Source organism: Suricata suricatta, chromosome 3 (assembly GCF_006229205.1).
Source record: "Suricata suricatta isolate VVHF042 chromosome 3, meerkat_22Aug2017_6uvM2_HiC, whole genome shotgun sequence".
NCBI classification, from domain to species: Eukaryota; Metazoa; Chordata; class Mammalia; order Carnivora; family Herpestidae; genus Suricata; species Suricata suricatta.
In genome coordinates, this window is record NC_043702.1 from 163,714,574 (window position 1) to 163,741,077 (window position 26,504).

The 26,504-nt window shown below is 44.3% G+C and overlaps 1 protein-coding gene across 1 annotated transcript in view; it reads right to left on the minus strand.

The window, feature by feature from the left end:
* SLC30A10 (solute carrier family 30 member 10) overlaps positions 1-371 on the minus strand; it is an 11,040-nt gene extending 10,669 nt beyond the window's left edge. The window contains exon 1 of the mRNA XM_029933404.1: positions 6-371. Coding sequence (XP_029789264.1) covers positions 6-330 — 325 coding nt within the window. The 5' untranslated portion in view covers positions 331-371. The remainder of the gene's footprint in view (positions 1-5) is intronic.
* Positions 372-26,504: the final 26,133 nt, after the last annotated feature.

Below are 26,504 nucleotides of genomic sequence, written 5' to 3' on the forward strand. Positions count from 1 at the left end.
GATGCGCTCGGGCCGCGCCAGGCGCAGCGCGGCCTCCACGGAGATGGTGAAGCAGAGCGCGGTGAGGAAGACGGCGTTGCTGAGCGCGCCCAGCACCTCGGCGCGCGCGTAGCCGTAGGTGGCCCCCAGGCCCCCGCGCGGCCGCCGCGCCACGTAGCCGGCGCCCAGCCCCACGCACAGCGAGATCAGGTCGGACAGCATGTTGAAGGAGTCGGACAGCAGCGCGATGGAGTTGCCCAGGTAGCCCGAGACCAGCTCGGCCACGAAGAAGACGACGGTGAGCACCAGCATGAAGAGCAGCCGGCACGTCTTGCCCGAGTAGCGGCCCATGTCGCCGAGCCGCCGCCGGTGGGGGCGCCCCTGCCCGGCCCGGCCCGGCGCCCGGCTTCTTATAAGGCGGAGGCAGAGCGCCCCGGGGCCAGGCACGTCCAGAGTCTAAGGGAGTGGCCGCGGCGGCCGTCTCTGAGGGCCCTCGGGCCGCCTGCGAGGCCCCGTCCCCCTTCCCGCGTCCCGGCCCCACTTGGCAGGTGGCCATGGGCCAATGTCTGGCCTCCTAGATCAGCGCTGGGCAGAGACGGAGGGGCCGGGGCGAGGGGGCGTGTCTGCAGCGCCCTCCTCCCCGACACCCTGGGGCCTGGGTGGGATTCGCCCACCGACCCCGCTGCCCGGGTCCCTCCCATCCCAGTGCGCTGACTGTTGACTCTGGGCGATAAGGACCTTGACGGCTGTGGGGTGTGTGCGCTGCGGTGGACGTGGGCACCTTCGCGTACGTGCCCCGGCGCGGCTCGCATTATAGATTCCCCATTAACCCGGGAAGGCCCCGGCCAACCCTGCCCAACCTTTGCCTGTCGTGAAGCTGGAGCTGGGCCCTCACTTAGCATCCCCGCATCCCCGCCCCACGACAGCCCGTGGTCTAGCTGTGTCGGCCTCTCCTTGCGCATCGCCCTTATGCCAAGAGCTGGGTAGCGTTGCTATCACATCCCTCACGGCACAGTGTCGCCCCTGTCCCCTCTACCCCCACCCCCACGACCAACATCTTCACTCACAAGGCCTCCCCTACCAGGTGCACTGCGGGCGGCCCTGGAGGAGCGCACAGGTCATACTTTTGTAAGCCTGGCGCTGCCACACAGCGCTCCAAAATGTGCTGTCCCTGGTAGGCACAAGTCCCTTGATCACGGAAGAAGTGAGGCCAGGCCTCCTCTGTGCACTTGCCTCCTTTTCCTTTGCGGCGAATATTCTACGTGCCCCCATGTGTCCCTCACAGCTTGACCTGATACTCAAAGTTCAATCAACTGACCTCCATGAACGTTGATTCCAAATAAAGCGTTTCCTGTTGACAAGAGGCTAAGTTCCAAGTAAAAGTTATCCAGAGGGGAGGGCTTCCCCGGGGACTCTGGCAGAGGCCAGCTCCAGAGTTCTTGAAGAAGGGTGTTTGCTGTTGGGTGTTGGGAGCGGGGTGGCAGTGGTGGGGGAGCCTGCGATTTTCTTTCTTGGTTTGTTTTTGTTTTATATTCTTTTCTCATTCCCCAAAGGATCTGAATGTGACGTTTGATGATCTCTATCCCCCACCCCCACCCCCATCCCTCACCCCTGAACTTTAACCATTCCTGAAACACATCTGGTTTTGGCTTGGAAAGAAATGGGTCCATTTAGCAGCACACTCTGATTCTAGCCCCATTCATTGCCTTCGCCTTATAAAACACGATCTTGTCTTTTAGCAGTCTCTAAGGGTCCCTACTGAGCACCCAAAGTCAAGAAGCCTATTACGCATTCCCTCCCCGCCTCCAGGAAAACATCCCTACACTGAGGACTTGAGGAAAGTGATCATTTAAAGTGTCTCTAAAAATTAGAATTAAAATGGTCAGTAACTTAAAAGAAGCAAAGAGATATAGATAGGCTGATGGAAGTTTTGGAACTGTCTGGCCTTGGGCAATTCCTTAATCGGCTGGGCTGGTTTTCACACCATAAAAAGGGGATAATAATAGGGTCTTCTCATATGTTTGTGGGGATTAAATGGGTTAATAAGTATAAAGTGATTATAACAGTGCCTGGCACAGAGGAAACACTCAGTAAATTGTTAGCTGCTTATTAAGAAGAAAAAAAAAACGGGAAGAAAAAGAAGGTGTGGGGTGAGGGGGAGGACATTGGGCAGGAGGAGCACGGAGGGCAAAGTGGTCCGGAGGGTCACATGTCCGTGTCCGCATGCTGGCATTGACATCAGCATCGCGGCACCTGTATGGCAGAATCGCTGTTGACCAGCACGCGTCTCATTCTGATACGAAGAGAGATATCCCAGTCTCTGGCTTATACTGTCTTCAAACTATGAAGCCTTTGACTCAGGTCAGGTAGGACGGCAAGCAAAGTGGTCAGAACAAGACAGAGGCCTCGTGCAAATACTTGACAGTCCTCCCACAGTCCCTGCTGATTGCAATCCTGTGTCATCCACAACCGAAGGAAAAGCCCGAGGTCAGCAGAAATATATCACTTGTGCCTGTTACCCGGTTGTCCTTCTAACCAAAGGTAGATAAGAAGAATCATGTCACTGCCCCAGGAGGGCAGTTGATGGAACTAGAAAGCCGGCAGGCAGCTGAGGAAGTGTAGGAGGGAGCTGTGTCTGAGGGACCCTGCCCGGGGCTTGGCTTTCAACACAGACTGAGGGTGTCAACAAAATGCACTTAAGAAAAATGTTTTGACTAGCTGACTATGATTAGATGGATGGATGGGGTGGTAGGTAGGTAGGAAGAAAGAAAAAGGAAAGAGAGAGAGAGAGAGAGAGACAGAAAGGAAGGAAGGAAGGAAGGAAGGAAGGAAGGAAGGAAGGAAGGAAGGAAGGAAGGAAGGAAGGAAGGAAGGAAGGAAGGAAGAAAGAGAAAGAAAGAAAAAGAAAGAAAGAAAGAAAGAAAGAAAGAAAGAAAGAAAGAAAGAAAGAAAGAAAGAAAGAAAGAAAGAAAGGAAAAGAAAGGCGCCTGGGTGGCTCAGTCAGTTAAGTGTCCGGCTTCAGCTCAGGTCATGATCTCACGGTTCATGGGTTCAAGCCCTGCATCAGGCTCTTGTGTTGACAGCTAGCTCAGAGCCTGGAGCCTGCTTCAGATTCTGTGTCTCCCTCTCTCTCTGACCCTCCCCTGCTCGCACTGTCTCTCTCTGTCTCTCAAAAATAAATTTGAAAAAACAAAAAATCTTTTTAATTAAAAAAAGGTTTAAAAAAAGAAAGAAAATAGTTTATATGGAGAGAGAATATATATAATCGAGGTTAAATGACAAAAATTTAGGCTGCATCTTACACTTTCCTGTATATTATGAGGTTCTGGAAGGTTTGTTTAATGGGCTTTGACTGCCCGGCCCTGTGTTGAACACTTTAGAGGCATTATCTCATTTCATACTCACAACTGACGCACAAAATAAACACTATTTTGAAGGTGAAGAACCCAGAGTTCAGAGATTTTAAGTCCCTCGTCCAAGATCACAGAATATGTGACTGAGAGAATGGAGATGTGATGTAGGCGTCAGTCTTCACCCCCACGTTATATTGATTTGGTCATTTTCAGCACTCCTTTTGTTCTGAACCAACGATTTTTTAAGTTTTACTTCTATCGGCATAGAACTTGATACGCTACGATTTATAAAGTCAGAGATTATAACACTAAACGTTCTTTCTACACTGTTATTGACTCAGAAATTCACAAACTTTTTCTTAAGAAATTGAAAAAGCAGCTGTTTTTGTTTTCCTTTAAAAATTTTTTTTAATGTTTATTTATTTTTGAGAGAGACAGAGACAGAGTGTGACCGGGGGTGGGGGGGGGGGCGGGGCGGGCAGAGAGAGAGGGAGACAGAATCTGAAGCAGCTCCAGGCTCTGAGCTGTCAGCACAGAGCCCGACGTGGGGCTCAACCTGATGAACTATGAGATCATGACCTGAGCCTAATTTAGATGCTTAACAGACTGAGCCACCCAAGCGTCCCTGTTTCCTATTTTTTTTTTCTAGTTGACAAGAGACAATGCTAGCTTCGAGGAGGAGAATGGACATTTCATCCAAGGTACCTAACTCTTACTCTTATAAAAGAGGTAGCTCTTCTACCCCATAGTTCCTGCCTCCAGATTTTAAATACATCATCAGAAGCTGGATACATCCCCACCCTCAGCCCAGCTCCAAACCCACAGAGCATGATAGATCGTGATGGCTTTTCGGAAGAAAATTGCCTCTTTCTCTCAAGCAAAAAAAGGAGGGGGGCACCTGGGTGGCTCAGTCCATTGAGTGTCCGACTAAATTTCGGTTTCATCCCAGGTCCTGATCCCAGGGTCATGAGATGGAGCCCTGAGCATGGAACCTGCTTGAGATTCTCTCTCTCCCTCTGCCTCTCCTCACTCGCACGTGCTCCCTCTCTCTCTCAAAAATATAAATAAATAAATAAATAAATAAATAAATAAATAAATAAATAAAAGGAAATTGCCTCTCCAGGCAGTGGAGAAATCTTGTGTATCTATCAGCTCCTTGTTGGCAACTTTATATAACGTGTATATTTGTAACACGTAACACAGACACCTTTTATACCCAAAAATGTGCATTGTCTCTCAAAATATTTTATTTTTTAAAATTTTTAAATGATTTTTATTTATTTTTGAGAGACAGAGAGAGACAGCACAAGCAGAGGAGGGTCAGAGAGAGAGGGAGATACAGAATCTGAAGACAGGCTCCAGGCTCTGAGCTAGCTGTCAGCACAGAGCCTGACACCGGGTTCAAACCCACGAACCGCGAGATAATGACCCGAGCCGAAGCCAAACGCTTAACTGACTGAGCCACCCAGGGACCCCTCAAAATATTTAAGAATACAATTAAATTTAAGAGATTGTTTACTTGAGGTGACCACATTTTTTTTTTTTTTTTGGATGATAGAGGCACAGGGTGTGAAGAGAATAACAAGTCAGTCAGTGGTCAGCCCCACTGTGCCCGGGAGGTGGCGAGAATGCGAGTCTCCTCATCACATCAATAATACAACTTGCTTGTTGAACAAACACACAAGCTCTAGATAATCCTGAGTCTGTTCTCACTTGAAGAAACTTTGAAAGAGAGAGTAGCGTAAGAGATAGTGATTTGACCTTTGGAGTCAGACAGACTGGGAACCAAATCCAAGCTCCGCCTCTCTCTTGGGTGACCTGGGGAGCCTCCTGACAGCCTCCTCTTTCCTCGGGTGTGAACCACCATGTATCTCTTGGGGTTGCCGTGAGGCTTCCGTGAGAAAACGTTCAGCACAGTGCCAAGTTCGTAAGAAGGGTCACTCAATAAGTGTTCATAAAAATAACTGCCACTTCGATTTTAAAATCCAAATGCAAGGAGGAAGAAATATTTCCTTTCACCAAAGGATCCACACAGGGTTACTTTTAGAGAGAAAAATATGTTTAAAGAATGGTTTGCAACTTAATCTAAGGAGCAGTGAAACTTACACAGATGTGAGATAAAATATTTTTTAGTTCCTACAGCTGGAAGGAAAGTGCCATGGTCCGAATATCTGTGCCCCCACCCCTAATTCTTATGTGGAAATCCTAAACCCCATAGATGACAGTGTCAGGAGGTGGGGTGTTTGGGAGTGATTAGGTTATGAGATAGAACCTTCAAGAATGGGATTTGTGCTCTTATAAAAGAGACCCCACAGAGCCTTCTAGCGCCTTCCACCATGCGCAGACACAGAGAAAAACTCTGGCTATGAACCCAGAAAAGAGCCCACACCTGACAGTCCTGGCATCCTAATTCCAGACTTCTATCCTCCACAAAGGTGAGAAATAAATTTCTGTTTTTATGAACTACCCAGTCTCTGGTCTTTTGTGAGCAGCCCAGACGGACTAAGACCCAGTATAAGAACCCAAGTTACCAACTGGTGAGCGCACAGGTATAAATGAATGGCTTTGATTGTATGTCACACCAGGGATGATGGGGTTGGGCTGTTTGATACTTTGCCAGTAACAACGCCATGTGAGTTGGGGTCGGCTTGTCTCTGTGGGCTCCGCAGCTCTGGTCCATGTGCTTCTTCCTACCACCTGCAAGTCCCGAGGGCTCACCCAGGTACCCATGGGGCTGTGCTGTGCGTGAGGCTTAGAGAGGGAAGGGAAGGCAAGGGAAGTGAGAACAAGCACAAGAAAGGGGATCTGGCTATTGAGACAGAGGGGAAAAGGTTTAGATTCAAGAAACCTATCATCCAAAACTCATCACTTACTGACAGTACTTGGGTGTGACTCCTTCTGCTCAACGAACAGGAGAAAAAACGTTTTTTTCAATTCAAATGGAAGCAAAGCCCAAAAAAACTCAAAGTTGCAAGAACCAGGGAGAAACTTTCCCTTGATATTGATTCTAAACCCAATAACAATTTTAGCTGTAAGTCCTCTGTCACTTGATCACTTAGAGAAAGCCTTTACATGCGTTATTTAATTCCATCTGAAACCTTCTCACACAAACAGACTTCTTCACTGCTAAAGTCACCTTAACTTTTAGGCCACAGTAATTCCACTTGCTGCAGATTTGGTCACCTGCGGTCAGCTGCGCTCTGGAAGGTGACCCTCCTGACGTATCCTCGGAAGGTTAATAGTAGCCTAACACTTCGCCTGGACACCCACGACATTTACCTGCCGTCACCTCATCACCCAGCCATTTCATCATCTCACATCATCGCGAGAAGAGAGCATACAGCACAGTAAGATACTTAGAGAGAGAGAGAGAGAGAGAGACCACATTCACATAGTTTTTATGGCAGTTCATTTCTATAACCTATTTTATTATTAGTTATTACTGTCATCTCTTACAGTGCCTAATTAATAAATTAAACTTTACCATAGATATGTATGTATAGGGGAAAAGCGCAGGTTATATAAGGTTCAGTACTATCTGTGGTTTCAGGCACCCACTGGGGTCTGAGAACCATATCCCACGTGACTGCTGTATATGAAAATGAGAAAGTCCATTTGCCCAAGAAACTGTAGGAATAATTGTGCGTGGGGCAGGGGGTAAAATAAAACCTATGAATAATACCTTCTCCTTTATCTGCCAAATGCACTGACTGGTTCCGTATTCAGGGTGCTGCAGTGGAGAGGTGTGGGGTTTGGAGTTACTCAAACCCAGAATACCATCTTGGCTCGCTCAGTGGTAAGCAACCAGGCAAGTCACTTTACTTTTCTGAGGTCTATGTTCACCTCTATCATCTGGAGGCAGAGATGTCCTCTCACACAGCATCTGTGAGAATTAAAAGGAGGTAGCATAGAGGAGACACCGCATGGTGCTCTCAGAGTAGACAGTTGACAAAAAGCGGCTCCTTTCCTTACTTTCTGGCTGTCATCCTTCCCAGGACTATTGTTGACCTCTGATAGGTACCAATGTGGAATCCCCTTCCGCGTTATTTGGATTACCCTATTTTTTATAGGATTGTCTATTTCCCTTGGTTCCCATAATCCATTTATCATAGAACTAATTAGCTATTGATTAATAAAAGGTATTATGAATGTAAAGTATTCATTAAATTAAATATTTTAAGAATATAAGCACATTTAAAATAAAATAGTTCATGCATCCAAAATTCCAAAGTTCACCGCTATCATTATTACTATGCTCCTTTGTCCATCATGGCTCTATCATCTGTTTCGTGTGGCAGAAGATAAGAGAGAATCAGGGTGATTGAGACACATAACTTTATGACCGTCCTCAAATCAGAAGCCGTGTCAACTATGACAATAAGGTCTGGCAGAGAACTAGGATTCTTGACCTCTGACACTAAATCACGGTGCAATTGAGTCAGCCACTGAACTTCTGAGCCTTAGTCTCCTAACCTGTCAAATGCAAGTAAGAACCTCATACTACTCAGGGCATGTAGATGTTTTCAACATCAAATAAGACAATGAAAGTACAAACACAAAGACAAAGAGAAGGCATTGCTGTCCTTACAGATATGGAGCCACAACCAACATGGGTTCTAGAAAGCCAGCACTGTTATCTATAACCACCAGTAGTGTAAATGGGTCAGCAAGGCTTCAGGTTGCTGGAACCACCACCCTCGCCACCGCCCTCGCTTCCTTCTGGTCCTGTCCTCTTGGATACGGACATGGGCATATAACCGAGGTTGAGCCAAACATAGCTCCTCATTCCCTGGCCACTGTGCTCCATTCAAAGAATGGGCGCTTGATCCAAGATGGACGGGCCAGAGTTCTTCTCTCCAAGTTTTCAAAGTATATCAGAGAGAGAGACAGAGAGAGAGAGAGTGAGAGAGGCTGTTTTTCTTGTCTGGTTACTACCAGTCTTGTTACTACTTCACTGGTTACAGTGAAGAGGTGACTCAGAGCCCCTAATAATCACGCCAGGCTCTGTGCTGACAGAGCTTGGGATTCTCTCTCCCTCTCTCTGCCCCTACCCCTCTCATTCTCTTATTCTTTCATTCTCTCTCTCTCTCTCCCCCCACCCAAATAAGTAAACATGTTTAAATAAATAAATAAATGGCAGACTAAATAGGATTCCGTCCCAATGTTGGAAGTTATTCCTGCTCCAGTTTTCTGCTCCCTCCCAAGGAAACACTCCTGAAAACACTGTCGCAGTCTTTACCTCCTCAAATTCCATTCTCTCCGTCACCCATGCAATGCCACCTCCATCTCCACAACACCACTGGGAGTCTCTGTGAAAGCCTTACTCACGACCCTCTCACGCCTGAATCCGCTGGTTTTCTGCGCTCATCTTGGAATCCCCAGCATTTGTTACTGAAGACCTTGCTTTCCTTTAGGAAGACTTTCCCCATTTGACAGCTGAATAATGCACCCTCCTGGTTTTCCTTCTAGCTCATGGGTGCTGCCTCCTCTTCCCCTACGTCTCTAAAAGTTGGCATGTCCCAGGACCCAGGCTTAGGCTCACTAATCCTCTCCTTCTCTGCTCGTTCCTGTGGTGCCTTGCCTAGCCCATGTTCCCGGACTTGGCTAGTGCTAGTCCCTCCTCCTGGAGCGTTCTCTGTCCCCCTCACTTCTCCTCCTCCTGCCTTAGGCCTCGAAAGTCACTTCTCCAGGGAGCCTTCCCTGATGCCCACTCCCTCTGTGGCCCACAGGATGACAGGGAATAAAATAGAGAATAGATAAAATAATAAAAGAAAAAGGCAGGAAGGAAGAGAAGGAAGGAACATGTCTCATCTTGGAGCGCACAGCTCTTTGCGTTAAAGAGACTAAATCAACCCAAGCTTTGCGTTTCCACAGTGCCACGTCTACAGGAGAAATGCTCCGGCCTCTTTCCACTGCTTGCCCAGCTTTTCTTGGGAGCAGTGTAACTACTCCGATTGCTAAGTGTGGGAGAAAGACTGGAGCATTCTCCTCTGATCTCTTCTGGCCTTTCTCTTTCAGATTCGCCTTCCCGCAGAGACCTGCAATCCTGGTCTGCAGGTTCCAGAGGGAAACTAGGCAGGGAGCTCTGGGACTGGGCGGGGGAGTTTAATTCTGGGATGAACAGCGAAGCCTTTTGCTGCCACACATCTAGGCCATATCCTATAATGTGTCATATCTGCAATAAAGTTGGTATTACGCTCCGTCACCACCTATATCTTATCTAACAATTGTTTCCAAACCCAGGAGAATAAGAAACGGGTATTATTTATTAGTCCCTAAAGCCTTAACGTACTGGCGAGTGGGCAGGAGCCCGGAGAAGGATTAAGCTAAGAATGTACAGGCCAAAGTAACACATGGCGACTGCAGCTTCTCATGGGACAGAGCAGGCGCTGTATGGTTTTAAGGCTCTAGTAAGTGTGAGCCCGGCAGCATTTTGACCTTGGCAAGTCCCAGCAGCTTATTGCTTACAGAAAAAAAAAGGGTTGTTGTTATAGCTACCGGGCTGACTTAACGGATCTTCGTGAATATGAGTTTTCAAGACTGGTTTTACTCTTGGCTTCATTCTTACCGTCCAGCGAGTGAGAGCGAGAGCGTGGTTTGCTCTCCCAAACAGGAAGGTTGCACCACAGGAAGGGAGTCTTCCGGAAGTGATATGGATGCAAAAAAAGGGAAACGCACACAGATCTAAATATTCTTAAAGACAGGATTAGATCAGATCAGACTGGGGACCGGGAACCAAAAAAATCCTTCAGTTTAGAAGGAGAAAGGCAAGATTTCAGATAGCTGGCTGGGCTCTGGAATGCTCCCACCACCGCCAGAGAGAACCAGAGCCAGGGACCTATAAAAAGTTCTCTTCTTAAAGCTGTCAATCTTGTCTGAAATCAAAGCAACTGGGACTATAAGACCTGTGTGTGTTCTCCGCAGCCCCTCACCCCACCCCCCGTCATTGTAGGTTGGGTGTGCAGAGAACGGATCCTTTGTATCTCAGGTCACAGATCTGCCGATGGAGGAGAAGACACCCAAGGACCCTAAGCCAAGGAACTCATTCACCCTGGCCCTGAGGTAGATGGCAAGAGCCTGGGCCTGACGCTGATGCCCCATGAGATGAGACTTCAGGGGTCCTGGGAGTGGATTTTGTATGTGGAAGTGATATGAATTGTTAGCCTGAGGGCAGTCTGCACGTTGCTTCTTCCAAAGATGGGCACAACTATATGTTCTATTCTACACGTTTTCCCACAGGGTGACCTTGATGCACCTTCTATCAGAAGTGGGTCCATGGGCTGGACACTCCTTCTGTTGTCACTTGCATCTAATCTATAGAATCTGAGGTTGGACCAGAAAAGGTATTGAAGCATCTACTTTGTTTGATGGGACACTCATGTTGGAGACCCTGCTATGCCACAAAATGATGTCCTGAGGCCACTCCAGTGTGAGGAAGGCAAGACACACTGAGAGGTCTGGGGGGGTAGCGGTCTAGTCAGCAATCCTAGACACTGAGACCTTCCAGCCCACGAGCCAGACAGGTGATGGTGCCCTTCCCTGCCACCAAATCACTAGCCCACTTCAGAGTCTTCCCGGCTGAGGTCCCGTACATTGTTAGGCAGACAGGCTGCTCCCACTGGGTCCTTGCCAAATGCCAGGCCACAGAATCCCAAGTATCATCAAAGGATTGCTGTTTTACGCCACTAAATTTGCGGTGGCTCATCACACAGCAGCCAGAACAAGGAACTCCTGTGTGAAGATGGGCACAGCCTTGCAAAGCTTCCACAAAATTTGGAACTATTTGAGAAGAGAAGCCTAGGAAGGTTAGAATAGAATATTTAAGGCATTGTTAGATGAGCTTCAAATCAAAACGGTCACCGTGGATGTAAGGGGTTGTGCGTGTCCTGTGGGAGACAGGTCAAGGGACAGACAGGACTCCAGGACAGACATAAGGAGAATGAGACACGCTGACAGGGACTGAGGCAAGATATGATAGTTTGTGACCAGGCCCGGGTTATATTTTTTGTTTAAGTGGAAAATGCTTTTCAAATGAGGTGATCCAACTCACAGAGGTGAGAGTTGACAAGATTTATTTGGACAACAGTTGCTTTTGGCAGACCCAGAAAGTACTGACTTCACTTTCTCACTGTGATAAGAAAAAAAAAAATCTATGTGGGAAAAACAAATGCCTGACCCAGAAAACAATGACAAAGTAGAAAGCAAAAAGTCTAACAAAAATGCCAGCCTGACATGGGGTAGAGAAGGGAAAGGAACAATTTTAAGAACTTGTTCTTGAACCTTTGAATCACTGACAACTCAACTGACCCTTTCTGAGGAAAGAACATGAAAGGAAACAAGACACCAGAAGCACCTCCAAATTTCAGAACAAAAAACTTAGCAGGATGATATGCCACTCGAGGCCTGAAATGTTCCACAGCTGTGGGAAGATGGTATCGGCAAGAGCATCAAGTAGGAGCGGAGCAATGGGACGATCCTCAAACCTTCACAGTAGCTTCAGCTCAGAAACCCGCTAAGACTGACACTCAGGCTGAGGGTGTGGATGAGGGAGAAGCTTCCTCAGGGAGCAGGATTCGCAGTCTAAGCGGTTCTGAAGCTAGAGGCAGCGGCCATAGTCCCTGAGGTACAGGATGGGGAAAAGCCCACCGATAGGAGACTGAGTGGAAACAGCCAGAAACAGGAGGTTCAAGATGGAAATGGAATTCGAAATCTTCTTCCCTCCCTCCCTCTGTCCCTCCCTTCTTCCTTCCTTTTTTCCTTCATGTCTTCCTCTCCCCACCCCTTCTTACACACACACTCACACAGATTAAGAAGAAAAAGTACCACAAATAAAATATGGAGCCTAGGACGCCATTGCTGCAAATTGTTAAGCTCTGTGAGTAGGCAGTAAAATTTGAAACATTACTCTGGTGTTGACCAGACATGCAAATGTTAGTACTAACCCATCCGTTGTTGTGAGGTCTCTACCAGGTCTGGGTCCTGGCCAGTCTGGCACCATCTCTGGCCTCATAGAGACGCAGAAAACAGGAGGGCGCCCTCTGCCTGCTGTCCTTTCATCTGACAGCCTTGACTCTCTGCTATGGTCCTTGTAAGTGGTAATGAGGGCCTGGGTTATCCTAAGTGCTGAGTTCTGAGAACCTGAATCTATCCATATTAAGGGCTCTAGCTCTGGGATGCCATTATGTGCTTCTGTCACACTTCTTTGAACTTTTCAAAAAGTGTAGCAGGAAATTAAGAAAATACTCAGAGGCCAAAAATGTGGTAAAAGCGAAAATCCAACCAGATGAGTTGAAGCCAGAATCTGACTTAGGGATCTCTTTCCAATAAGAACAAACGATTTTAATAGCCATATAGACACAGATGGCATAAGAGACAGAACTTAGATCCACATAAATGGGAGAGTTGGGTCAGAGATCCCCTCAAAGATCAATCACTTGGTGAAAGGTTGAAGTGGAATGAAACCATCGGACAAACAAAAACTCACCCCTTGCAAAGAAGACAACAAAGAAAGGGCATGTTTCAGCCTTGGTTATGGGTGAAGAGGAACAGTGGAAACCATACTGTCGGCCTTCTTGTGGGAATGCGGTCTGAATTTACATGACCTATGTAGGAACAACAGCTCTCAAGCAAAGAATTCTTTATGTGCTCACAAGTTGGTACTACCCTCAGGCACCCGACAAACAGATGCATATTCTTACGTGGAAGAATGTACTTCAAGCCTATTCCTCAAAGAACTCCCTCAGAGAAAATTCCATTGAACATGAGTGAATTCACACTAAAAAATCATGAAACACTCAAAACTCAAGAAGGGAAAGCACCCTGAGAGAAGCAGCAAAAACAATAAATAGCCAAATCAGACATGTAAAAGTTGTCAATGTTGAAATATCAGATACAGAATATAAACTAAGTATACTTAATATACAGGAATAAAGAAAGGTATGGAAAGCGTGAGTAAAGATCAAGCACTATAAATGAAAAATAGCTAAAATTAAGAACTCAGTAGAAGGTGCCCTTCTCCTCCCAGTCAGTCAAGGTTATCAGTCAAGGTCTAACAGGGATCCTGGACTCTCATTATGGCAACAGAGGCCAGATGGGAATGTGGATCTATGCTCCCGTCTTATAGTGACAAACCCCTTCTTGTACGAGCACAGTGTCAGAGGCCTGCTCAAACAATAATTTTAAATAAGATCCACAGTCTCCCACTACCTTAATGTCCAAGACTCAACTAAAAATATTTCATTATACAAACACCAGGGAAATTTCTGCTTGAATGAAGAATAATACCAACGCTTGGATAACACAGATGTTAGTATGAGCTGACAAGGAGTTTTAAGTAGCCATCATAAATATACTTCAACAAGCAGTTACAAATATACTTGAAACAAATGAAAAATAGAGAGTCTCAACAAATAAAGAACTAAAAGGAAATTTTAAAACTGAAAAATACGATAACCTGGGGCACCTGTGACTCAGTCAGTTAAGAGTCTAACTCTTGATTTTGACTCAAGTCATGATTTCATGGCTCATTAGATTGAGGCTCTGCACTGACAGCATGGAGCTTGCTTCAGATCCTCTCTCTCTCTCTCTGCCTCTCCCCTGCTCATATGCACTCTCTTTCTCTCTCAAAATAAATAAATAAACATTAAAAATAAAAATACAATAACCAATATTAAAAACTTAGTGGATGGGCTTGACAGCAGAGTAGAGAAGACAAAGGAAAAACTCAGCAAACTTGAAGATAGACTAACAGAAAGTACTCTATCTGAGCAACAGAGAGAAAGTAGGGAGAAACTAAACAGGAGCTTCTGGATTGGTGACCACATCAGGGTGCGGGGAAAATGGTGCACCCCAAAAGGGCCCAGAAGACCTGCACATCCTCTCCCAAACCTTGCCCTGGGCATTTCTTCTATCTGGCTGTTCCTAAGTTGTATCCTTTATAATGAATTGATAATAAACTGAGAAAACAAAAGACCCATCTCAATGACTCCTGTCTGCATCTGCTGAAGAGTTTGGCCATCTACTCGATGAAAGTATGGGATCAAAGTTTGATGACAATGGGGTGAATGCCATGGCTAACAAAAATAAAGCAAGTTTCTCACTGCTTAAATGAGAAGCTGAATGTGAATACTGATTGCACAACAGATATGCAAGGTGGGGGGAAGACACTTCAAAAAGAGGAGACTGAAAACCACTCAAAAAACTAAAAAGCAAAGAAAATGAACATTTTCAAAATAAGTCATGGATTAAAATTCTACTTACTCCTACAAAAAAAGTGAACAAGATCTCAGGGACTAGTGTAACTATACTGATTATAAATGGGGGATGATAAAGAGACATAAAGGGAGGTTAGGTTTCTACACTTCACTCAAACTGGTAAAATACTGACACCAGAATCGACACACTGTGATTAATGATGTGTAATGTAATGAAAAGAGCAACCACGGACAAAGCTATCCAAAAATACCCTCAAAAACTCAAAGCAATAAGAAAATCAAAATTGAGTTCTAAAAAATGTTTAAGAAATATAGGAAGAGGAAAACAGAGAAGTGAAAAACAGAAAATAGAAATGAAATGGTTAAGCCCTAACCTCTAATAATCACATTGAACATAAATGGTATAAATATAACAATTAAAAGGCATAACGTTGGCAGAATGGCTTTAAAAAATCCAGCTACATCCATGCCATGGAATTCTACTCAACAATACAAGAAATCAACTACTGATACACACAACTTGGATGATTTTAAGGGCATTATCTTGAAAGGGAAAAAAAGCCAATTTTAAAGGTCACATATGTATGATTCTATTAACATAACATTTTTGAAAGTATAGTATTATGAAGATGGAAAATAGATGAGTGGTTTTGAGGGCATAGAGATAGGGACTTAGGGTAGGAATAAAAAATAAAATAAAATTTAAAAATATCAATAGTCTGTCTTTAAATTAATAATCACAAGCTTTGATTTCTCTAAATAGTAACTCAGAAGATCAAACATATCTAATTTGGAATTTTAATTTTTCTCTCATAATTTGATATTGTGAAGAGAATCCTGTTTAAATTTAGGGGCATTTTTATATTGCTGACATTGAATTCTTAAAATATCTCAATGCTATCATTTCATGTCACAATGTAATTTCTGAACACCTGTGGAGGCTCAGAGTTGATTTCACTAATATGCATATTCTTCTAATCCATTTCAGTCATTGGGGGAGTATCAAAATCGCGAAGCCTTTGTCCCAGGAAGAATACCCAAAGGAAACAATGGTTGGTATTAGGAGCACACGCCTTAAGATAGTGGGCTACACTGACCTGTTCATCTAGTCCTTCAAGGAGAACCATGAGTGAGGGAACACATAGGAGGTGAGTGTAGGGGGAGACCTCCATTCCTCTTACTCATGTTTCCATGAGGGGCACTCCAGGGTGCTCTCTGTCTGACCCCTTTCATTCCCTCTCCAACTTTCAGGTAAGAAGTCCCTCCTGGAGCGGGAAGTTCTCTCACTGGTAGGTGTAGTTGAAGGAATGGAAGAAGCCTGGCCCAGCTCCCCCCGGGCTTTACCTTTCCAGCTGTCTGCCTTCAGAGAATGTACGTTCTCTCTGTTTAGGGGTCCACCTCTGCTCTCCAAGTTGTTGAGCTCTGCTTATAAGAGGAAGGGTGTGTTTACTACTGAGATGAGTATTAGGAAGTCTTTTGTGATATTCAAAGTACCTTCTCCATGACCCAGCAATAGCACTGGTAGGGATTTACCCAAGGGATACAGGAGTGTTGATGCATAGGAGCACATGTACCCCAGTGTTCATAGCGGCACTTTCAACGATAGCCAAATTATGGAAAGAGCATAAATGTCTATCACCTGATGAATGGATCAAGAAGATATGGTAAATATATACAATGAAGTACTATATGGCAATGACGAAGAATGAAATATGGCCATTTGTAGGAAAATGGATGGACCTCGAGGGTGTCATGCTAAGCGAAATAAGTCAGGCAGAGAAGGACAGATACCATATGTTTGCACTCATAGGTCTAACAGGAGAAACCTAACAGAGGACCATAGGGAGAGGAAGGGAGAAAGAGAGCTGGGGAGAGTGAGGGACACAAATCATGAGAGACTATTGAATACTGAAAACGAACCATGGACTGAAGGGGGAGGGGGAGAGAGGGAATGGTCATGGTGGGAGGCACTTGTGGGGAGAATCACTGGGTGTTATATGGAAACCAATTTGACAATAAACTATTAAATTTTTTAAAAAGTACCTTTTCCAATCCAGTTTTTATCAAGAACTCGACTACTCTTCTTAGTGCCATCTGACTATCTTTGATTCCTTTGGCCTCACATACCTCAAGCCTCAAGGTAGAAGTTATTTATTGGCCCTACAACATCCAGACAGTCTCCTCAATGGGTTCTAGTCACCAGCTATAGAGCTGGATGTTGGTTCCATTCTTATTTTGTCCTGCAAAATCTCAAGGCAGTTTCTTCAGGTAAAGAATCCTAGAGCAAACAAGCAGATCCTCCCAAGAGTACCTCCTTCACACCTGACATCTCTGCTGCTCACCTGTCAGGAACTAATCTTTAGTTCCCATAGGTCTGAGGAAGGGTCAGTTTTTTTTAGTGTTCTTGCTGCAGATAAAGAACAAGAGCACAGATAGGCTTGATCAGAAATGACTTCTGGGGCACCTGAGTGGTTCAGTCGGTTAGGCGTCCTCACGCCTCATGGATTCGAGCCCCTCCTCAGGCTCTGTGCTGACAGCTCAGAGCCTGGAGCCTGCTTCAGATTCTGTGGCTCCCTCTCTCTCTGCCCCTCCCTCACTCATTCTTTCTCTCTCTCTCAAAAATAAATAAATATTTAAAACGTTTTGAAAAATTTCTTCCCTCAAAATTCTCTCAAGACACCTTGGTAAACGATAAATATCAGGATGTGGACTTTGGAAAACATTTCTAAGAAAAAGAGAGTCACTAGATTTATGGCCGCTTATAAAAAATGATGCCACGTCATAGTCGTCAGAGACAGTTACATATAATGTTTTATAGAAACCGCATTGACTACTGTCTCTGTGGAAAGACCAAGACAGAGGAGAAAAATAACAAATATGTTCTTTACATCCCGTAAGCCTCAGGCAAAAGAAAACCAAAATAATAAGTTTGCTCTTACCCCACCTCCTTGGAAAACTAAGCCTCTCGGTAAGGTGAAGGGGGATGTTATTAGTCACTAGTCAGAACTGTAGGGAAATCTTTAAAAGGCAAATCACCTTATGGCAGGATAGAGGCATGAAGATGCTAAGTTCCAGGCCCAGCATCAACCCTGGGTTAACTTTAAAACATTTGGTGCCTCAGTTTCTTCATTTGCAACTTGGAAATATGAGCTACCCTTGCATTGTTTTCATGAGTGTGATAGTTTGATGTTAATACCTTTAAACAAAGGTTTAAAATATACACCTGGGTGGCTCAGTTGGTTGGGCGTCCAACTTCGGCTCAGGTTAAGATCTCACAGTTTGTGAGTTCAAGCCCTGAGTCGGGCTCTTCGCTGACAGCTCAGAGCCTGGAGCCTACTTCAGATTCTGTGTCTTCTTCTCTTTCTGGCCCTCCCCTGCTCGCTCTCTGTCTCTGTCTCTGTCTTGCTCTCTCTCAAAAATAAATAAACATTAAAAATATATATTAAAAAATAAAATATATAATTTTAACAGTTGAAAAATATAACCAGTACCAGAAAAATATAACCAATGTATCAAGTGTTATCTTGAACGCTGAAAACAAGGAAGGTAATATTTACTTTTGAAAAATCATGCACCATGAAGGTATTCTTTATCAAAAGAAAAGCATATTGATTCTTTAAAAGAGGTGTAATGATACATGACATGAGGCTCAAAGTGGTTAAGCACCTTCCCCATTAATGAAGGAAGAAATGCCAGACCATGTGTTTTCCAGCATCTGGACCACGTTCCCTCTGGTTCATCCGCTAAGGATGCTCCTGCCCTGCCATCAGTAAGACGCAGGTTTCGTGTGGTTTTCCAGGAGTAGTGATGGCTCTGCACTGATCAAATGTGTAACGGCAAACAGTTGCAAGTGTTGGCCCGGGATAAGGGGGGCTGTGTGTCATGGTTGTGAAGGAAAGCAGGGGACTTGTCCCCAGAGGGTCTTACTAATATGTCATTCATTCTTTGCCCTTCAGTCCTTGGACAATCACTACCACCCACCACCGCCAAGCACCATGTGGAACAGTTCACACGCACAATATAACTTCATCCTCCCAACATCCTATATGAGATAGATACTACCCACTTTACAGGTAGAGAAACTGAGGTTTAGAAGGTTTGAATAACTTTCTGGAAGTCACTCAGACTAGGATTCAGTTTATAAGGTATTAATTGGCACTTTTTGACATGTTTTTGTGATTATTGCCAAGCAAATTTTCACTGTCTTCCTTCCTTCCTTCCTTCCTTCCTTCCTTCCTTCCTTCCTTCCTTCCTTCCTTCCTTTTTTCCTTCTTTCCTTTCTTCCCTCCTCCCTTCCTTCCTTCTGTCCTTTCTTCCTTCCTTTCTTTCTTTTTGGTGAAGCAGAGGAGGGTCTTTCAGGAATTTCTTTGTGCTGTACCGTGAACTACCTATATGATTGTGGACCTGACTCTCAACCTGTTTTCTTATCTTTAAAATGTAAATAGCAAATGTTGTGTCACAATACATACAATATCCAAATCAATGCAATGTGTTCTAATTATTTCATAAGACAGGCAATTCTCCAAATGTACGCGACACAGTGCTCTGACTATTGTCCGTACACGTCCCGAGTGGCCGACAACCCAAGGACGTCAATAAACACTTGGTTTTCATGAACATTTAACTCAGATATCATAATAGCCCCTGCATGTTAGAAGAAAATGGCTGAGAACAAGGAGCTGGCTTATCCTTTTTTTTTTTCCCCTTCAGTTGAATTTGACTTCATAAATGTGAAATAGCACCTCTTTTTCAATCTTCTGTTAATCTTTCTTATTCAGTTTCTACAACTGACCCAGAACCCTGTCATTGGGTAAAAAGAGAGGAGGGGCTCACTAAGCTGTTGTGAACATATGGAAAGAGATGTAAGAAAATATATGTATCTAGTGTGGGGGAGATAGTGTAATCTACGACAGGTGTGTGTGTGTGTGTGTGTGTGTGTGTGTGTGTGTGTGTACTTACCATTGAACCCTCATATGAAAGTTAATCATTCAACATCCAAGACTGTGCTTGGAAAACAGCAGTGTCAGACATGGACAAACGGCAAAGTAACAGGTCTGGGAATTAAGCACAATTCTTAAAATGATGTAATAATATTGCAAACACCCAGTCATTTCAATCCTGTGAACTAGACACAGAACTCAGGGAACCTCCGCCCAGAAAACATTCCCTTTCAGTTTGAAAAGCTGCGTTGATTGTGCGGTTCCTGACCTCTTATTCACTCCACGGTATTTGCTACTGGGAGACAGAAAGCAGATTCCCCCCGCCTCTCCTGAAACTCTCAGAGCCTTGCTTATTTTGCTGGTCTCTGGATCAAATGCGCTCTACGAAGAACAGGAACCAGATTTGCTTTCAGGGTCTACAGGATTGTCCGTGTGAAAGGCTCCCATCAGGCTATAGTACTGTTTTTACTAGTACGGAGTCTTAACTAGTACTGAGTCTAAACTAGAAGCTTGCGAGAACAACCAATCAGCAGTGTGTTAAAATCTTTGGTTGATTACTGTGCTGTCCCTGCCTCCAGTGATTTGATTGGAGAAACATAATGCCAGAAAGGTGGCTAGAGGGACAGGGACAAGCGGGTGGGAGGAGGAGGCTGGGGGGAAGGGGGAGGGGGGAGGAGGAGAGCAAGAGAGAGAGGGAGGGAGGAAGGGAGGGAGAGAAAGGGTACAATTTGGATTCAAAACAAAAACTATTTAAATAAATTCAAAGGAAAGACGTTTTGCAAAAAAAATAAAAGTAATAAGCAGATATTTCAGATATAAATTGGTCACCTATAAATTATGTAAATGGCAAGCCTAATATATCCCAGATAGAGCTATGCAAAATTGTCTTTGGTATAAAATAAAGGCCAATGTATATAAAGGTATCTATTCAAGTATAGGACGAGGACATAGAGAGTTATAGTAGTTATATTTTAAAGAAAACTACATTTTTAAAAATAAAACAAAACATAAAAGACAACATGAAAGTCAAGGAAAATCAAGTAAGCAAGTAAGCACAGCACATTTAGTCCTTAAGTGTAGAGAGAGAAGGTTGTTGGTGTCACGTATTTCTTGGGATCTGAATCTACATGTTGTTTTAACTTCTTGCTCTTACCCCAAACACACAAGTAACCATCCAAATCTCAGAATTTCCCTCTTGTTTGTTTTTTCTTCTAGGCTTGTGATTTTTACTTTTTTCATCTGTGCCTTTGACTTTAGCCAAAAATACCTGCTCCCCTATCAGTTTTCACGTCAGGGATGGACTCATGCCAGGGAGGGATGGACCGGGGCTTAGCTGAATCTTCTGCATTCCTTTCTCCAGGGGTGTTTTGTTTTGCTTTGTTTGTTTCACTTCTGGCTCCATCTGTCTGATTTTCCAACCTTTCTCATTCCATGAATCTCAAGGATATTTAAAATCTTAACTGTTTAGACAAACAGTCTATTCTGTTAATATTTAATTTAAAGTTAGTGGTCTTATTTTTTTACTTCCCGATGACCTCAAACAGCAGATGTAACTGGTATCAATTCTCACAAAACATCAGACGGATCCAGCAGAACCCGTTAAAGATCCACAGAACCAGAAGAGATTGAAGACTTGCTAAGTAAAAACTCTCCCCGGAGAGAGAGATGGATTATCCTGATTCTTATCATTAACCCAGGACGTCCCACAGTGCTATAGGCTTAGGTTCTAGGCATACAGAAATTCTGTATCCTAAATGTAGGTCAAATCTTCTGAAGTCAAGAGTCATTTTTCTCTCGTATTGTATGCCTCCTGGTATAAATTAATATGTACAGATTAACCAATTTCTTCTAGAAAAAATTAAAGACAATTAAAATGGGTTAATGTCAGTTTATGAGATCCATCCAAATGTTTACTTTAAACTTATTTGGGTGATGGGAAAGATACCAAAATGTTTTAGTAAAAGTGCTAACTACAGGGGCGCCTGGGTGGCTCAGTCGGTTAAGCGTCCGGCTTCGGGTCAGGTCAGATCTCATGTTCGTGGGTTCGAGCCCCGCGTCGGGCTCTGTGCTGACAGCTAGCTCAGAGCCTGGAGCCTGCTTCAGATTCTGTGTCTCCTTCTCTCTCTGCCCCTCCCCCTCTCATGCTCTGTCTCTCTCTGTATCAAAAATAAATAAAATATTTTAAAAAAGTGCTAACTACATAACTCAAGGCATAAATGCAAAGCTAAGTAGCTATCCTAAAATTACTTGGAGGGTTTACACATTCTAAAATTTCTAATGGAAGAATGCAATACCAAAAGCTACCAAAATAAAGTGAACACAGAATGTGGATCTTAAAACATTAGCTATATGTATATACCTATCACTGTACTTAGTTATATAAAGTAGACTATTATATAGCATTCAAGCCTTCAAAAAAAGATAGCTATTCTGGAATGTAGGCAATAGAAACTGATACAGTCAGGGTGAAATATTTATCTTTAGCCTCTTTTTGTTGTCTTTGCATGGGCATAAACATTGAAAGCACCACTTCCCAAACAAGAGCTAACCTAAACCTATCTGACAATAATTCAATCTCTAAAACTAAAATTATACTTATCTATGAATTTTCACATTGGTCAGGATCAAACCTTTTGGCTAAAATGTTTTTGCTATATACAGGTGTATATCAGATTTCTGAACCACATTGGTAAGTTTAGTGGTGGTAACACTTCCAAAGCTGATTCTAACCATTTGTTTGAAATCTGCTTCCTTGCTTTAGGATTCTACTTAGCGATAAGAAATATATATATTCGTCTTACATCAAATATGTGAATTTTATAATCTGGAATCTCAAGTAATAATTTCTACATGATGACTGATGTCAACAAGGTTTAGGGTCTCTAATTAATCATTGTATCTTTAAAATATAGGTTCTAGTTTCTTATTTGTTCCCTTTCATCTTAATACATACTGTAGGTGCTCTCATAACATACATTTTACCAACAGGGGAATTTAGACAGAGATCGCATAGAAGATTGGACCGAGCAGACGTAATTTACACTGGGAGCAAAGGCAGAAGGGATAAGATGAAAAATGCAAACCTCTGAAACTCCCCAAGCTTGCTTGTAGAATACCCCTACTAGTGACAGAAAACTGATCAGCATCAAATGAGGAAAATCTTAAAATTTCTTCAAATCCAGATGAGCAATTAGAATTCAATAATTCTAGATTATTACATAATTCAAAGTCTTGCATTCTAATTTTTTAAAGTTTATTTATCTCAAGAGAGAGTGGGCAGGAGAAGGGCAAAGACAGAAAGAGAGAGAGATTCCCAAGCAGACTGCACACAATCTGCACAGAGCCCAACGCATAAACCATGAGATCATGACCGAAGCAAAACCAAGAGTTGGATGCTTAACCAACTGAGCCACCCGGGCACGCATGCACTGTGATTTTTTAAAAAAACAAGTTACTCTTTGCCAAATGCCTGTTAAGTGCTATACACTTAGGATCTCACTGGATCCTTCCTACTTTCATATTACCTGTGGGCAGACAGGTGAGGCGAGCTAGCCGGATTTGCTGCCTGGGGTAGAGCCATGATTTGACTGGTCTGTTCATACTAGGGGACCCTTTAAAAAAGTACAGGAAATTTCTCTCTTCTGCAAGAAGCTTTTTATGTATATTTAATTCTTACTTTAGCAATAAGGAAACATATTTTCATCTAATGATTTATCTTTTGCATTTATTGCTTTAGAATTGTTGTTCTCTCCCAAAATTTAAACCCTATCTTTTCACACATGGCCCAGTAAGTTTGGTACCTACTCTTAAAACCTTCCCAAAGACCCCTGTGTAAATAGTTTCCTTTTTGTCAAATAGGATGGACGCATACAAGAAGTACAAATATTTCCATCTTTTTTAAAAAAAAACTTTAATGTTTATTTATTTTTGAGAGACAGAGACAGAGCATGAATGAGTTAGGAGCAGAGAGAAAGGGAGAGACACAGAATCCAAAGCAGGCTCCAGGTTCTGAGCTGTCAGCACAGAGCCCAACGCAGGACTTGAACTCAGAACAGTGAGATCATGACCTGAGCCGAAGCCGGATACTTAACCGACTGAGTCTCCCAGGCACCCCTAAATATTTCCATCTTAAAAAGAGCTAAGTTCACTAAATCATCTCCTTTATTTTTTCTCTCCCCATTTTCTGTAAGTCCTTCCAGTAAAATTCCTATGAGTTTATCCGCCTCACCATTTGTTTGATCCTTTGCTTAATTATCAGCTGGTTAGAGGGCCCAGTATTTTTTAAAATATATTTTATGGGAACTCTAAAATATTATTTTTAAATTCAAACACAGCCATGTTGCATCTGGCCACGAATTAAAGGAGACTGTTTTCAATGCCACATCCACTTTCTTCATGACCCTGCTTGGTACCTTGACTCCCTGTCTACCTCTCTGAACACTTTTCTTTCCCCGTAACTAAAAATTAAAGGCCCCCAAGATGAAAGCGGCTCGCTGGCCCCCAGCTCACAAGCAAACTTGGATGGGACGCAACTCCTTTGAGAAAGATCTTTTGTGAGGTCGTGGACAGGAGACCCACCAAACGAACTGGACCCGTCTCAAAGGCACCGTCAGAGGCCCCCTCAGAGACAACACCCGCCAGGAGACCTACGGAATCTGCTACAACATCCAAGCAACTATTTACCTGTTTCAATGTCTCCCTGGGGCCTGGGTGCTGTGCAGTAACAGCAGTCCAAGACGACATAGTTAAGGACATTGAAGAACAGGCCAATAACTCCAGCACTGAGAACCAGCAGTGGCTCCTCCGTCTTCTGGGGGTGGATGTACCTTTTGATAGCTTCAACCAGGATGCTGAACATGAGCGCCACAGCAAAAATGGAGTTGCCAAATGCTCCCACCACGTCTGCCCGGAGAAAGCCAAACGTGCTCTTCCTGTGCCGGTGGACGCCGCTGGCCCTAACGCCGAGCCACGCGATGATCATGGACACGGAGTGGGAGAGCACGGCGAACGCATCGGAGGCCAGCGAGAGGGAGTTGCCGATGTTGGCGATGACCAGCTCCATCACGAACAGGAGGATGCTCACCGCGCACAGGAGGACGAGTCGGAAGCTTCTCCCTGAGTATCGCCCCATGGCACCCGGCTCTCAGGCGGCTCCTCACCCTGCCCCGGGAGGGGTGATTCTCCTCCTCAGCCTTGCAGCACTTGTCATATTTGGAAATCACCTTTTATAGGCTGCTATAAAGCCATAAAACAGTTTAAAGGGCAATTAAGCAAGAGATGTCACGTGATCGGGGGACTTATGGAAATTGAAGGCACAGGCTCCGATGCGGACTTGAGGGGCTTCCTTGGCTCCTTGTGTGCTTGTGTACAAAAGCCAGCAGCGTCTGGGTCTTTGAATCGGGCAGAAATTCATCTGTGGCTTTGGCCTTTCCAGCCTCCTTGTGTGCAATAGCTACTCCCGTGAGTCAAGCCATTTGACATAAAAAATCAAATCTTGTCGGCCGGTGGGTAAAAAATGTGAATTCTGTTACCTGCATGGAACAGAGAGCATTCTAAGGGAACATTCTAAGGGTCTCTAATCTACAGATCAGAGCTACAATAAGTCAAAGCCAAAGATGAGGCTAGGATGATTTTTCCACTGTCATGTTCATTAATCTGGAATAATAAGCACCCTACTTCTGAACATTCTCCACAAATAAGACCAGAAAAACATGTTCAGAAAAGATAAAACACTTTTAAGCCGCTGGAGTGAAAGCCATGATCCCAGCTGGTTTCAGGAAGAAAGCTAAATTATAATAACTCGATCGAGCTGATGCAAGGACATTTTTTGTGTGTTTAATCTTATCAATGTGTCACTTATAAATCATAATGGTTTTCCAGGTCCCGAATATCTAAAACAGTAGCGGCCTCTATTGTTTTGAGTAGACTCCCTACAGTCAATCTTTCAGAGAAATGCAGATTAAAATGACTATACCCCGTCTTTCTGAGTTTACAAAGCCCGACTGTGATGGTTCATTTTATGTGTCCATTTGACTGGGCCACCAGGTGCTCAGACATTTGGTCAAACGTCATTCTGAGGGTTTCTGGGAGGGTGTTTTGGGAGATGAGATGGGTATCTGAACTGGTAGACTGAGGACCAGATTGGCCGTCCCTGATGTGTAAGAGCCTTGTCCGCTCAGTGGAAGGCCTCAACGGAACCTGCCTCCTGCGAGGAAGAGAGAAACCGGCCTGCCGACCACCTGCCAGCGGGGACACTGGCTTTCTCCTGCCTTCAGGCTTAACCTCAAACATGAGCTCTTCTTCGGTCTCCAGCCTGGGGTCTTTCAGGCTGGAACTGCCCCGGTGAGTCCCCGGACCCTCGGCTTGCGGCTCACCTTGCAGATCTTGGGACTTCGTAGCCTCCGCCATCACGTGAGCCAGTTCCTTCTAATACATATTTCTATTTATATACACATGGTATTGGTTTTATCCACCTGGAGAACACTGACAACTTAGGTGCCTCCCTAGTAATTTCCTCAGCATCTCAGAAATAATCTAGTCAGCCGATGCTCTAACACTGGGACTCTGAATGCAACCAGATTATAAAGATTACTGCGCTAAGACTACCTGACTCCTCCATTCATGCAAAAGATACTAAGTTCCTACACGTCGGACATGGTTCTAGACTCTGGGGAGACAGCAGTGAATAAAACAGAGAAAAGTCTCCACCCTCATGAAGGCTACGTTCTAGCGGGGGAGGGAGATAATTAACAAAGTAATCATAAAATCTACTGACTGGGGCGCCTGGGGGGCTCAGTCGGTTGAATGTCTGGCTTTGGCTCAGGTCATGGTCTCACAGTTTGTGGGTTCAAGCCCCACGTCAGGCTCTGTGCTGAGCGCTCAGAGCCTGGAGCCTGTTTTCAGATTCTATATCTCCCTCTCTCTGACCCTCCCCTGTTCACGCTGTCTCTCTCTGTCTCTCAAAAATAAATAAAAAACATTTTTAAAAATTTGAAAAAAATCTACAGACTGTCAGCTTG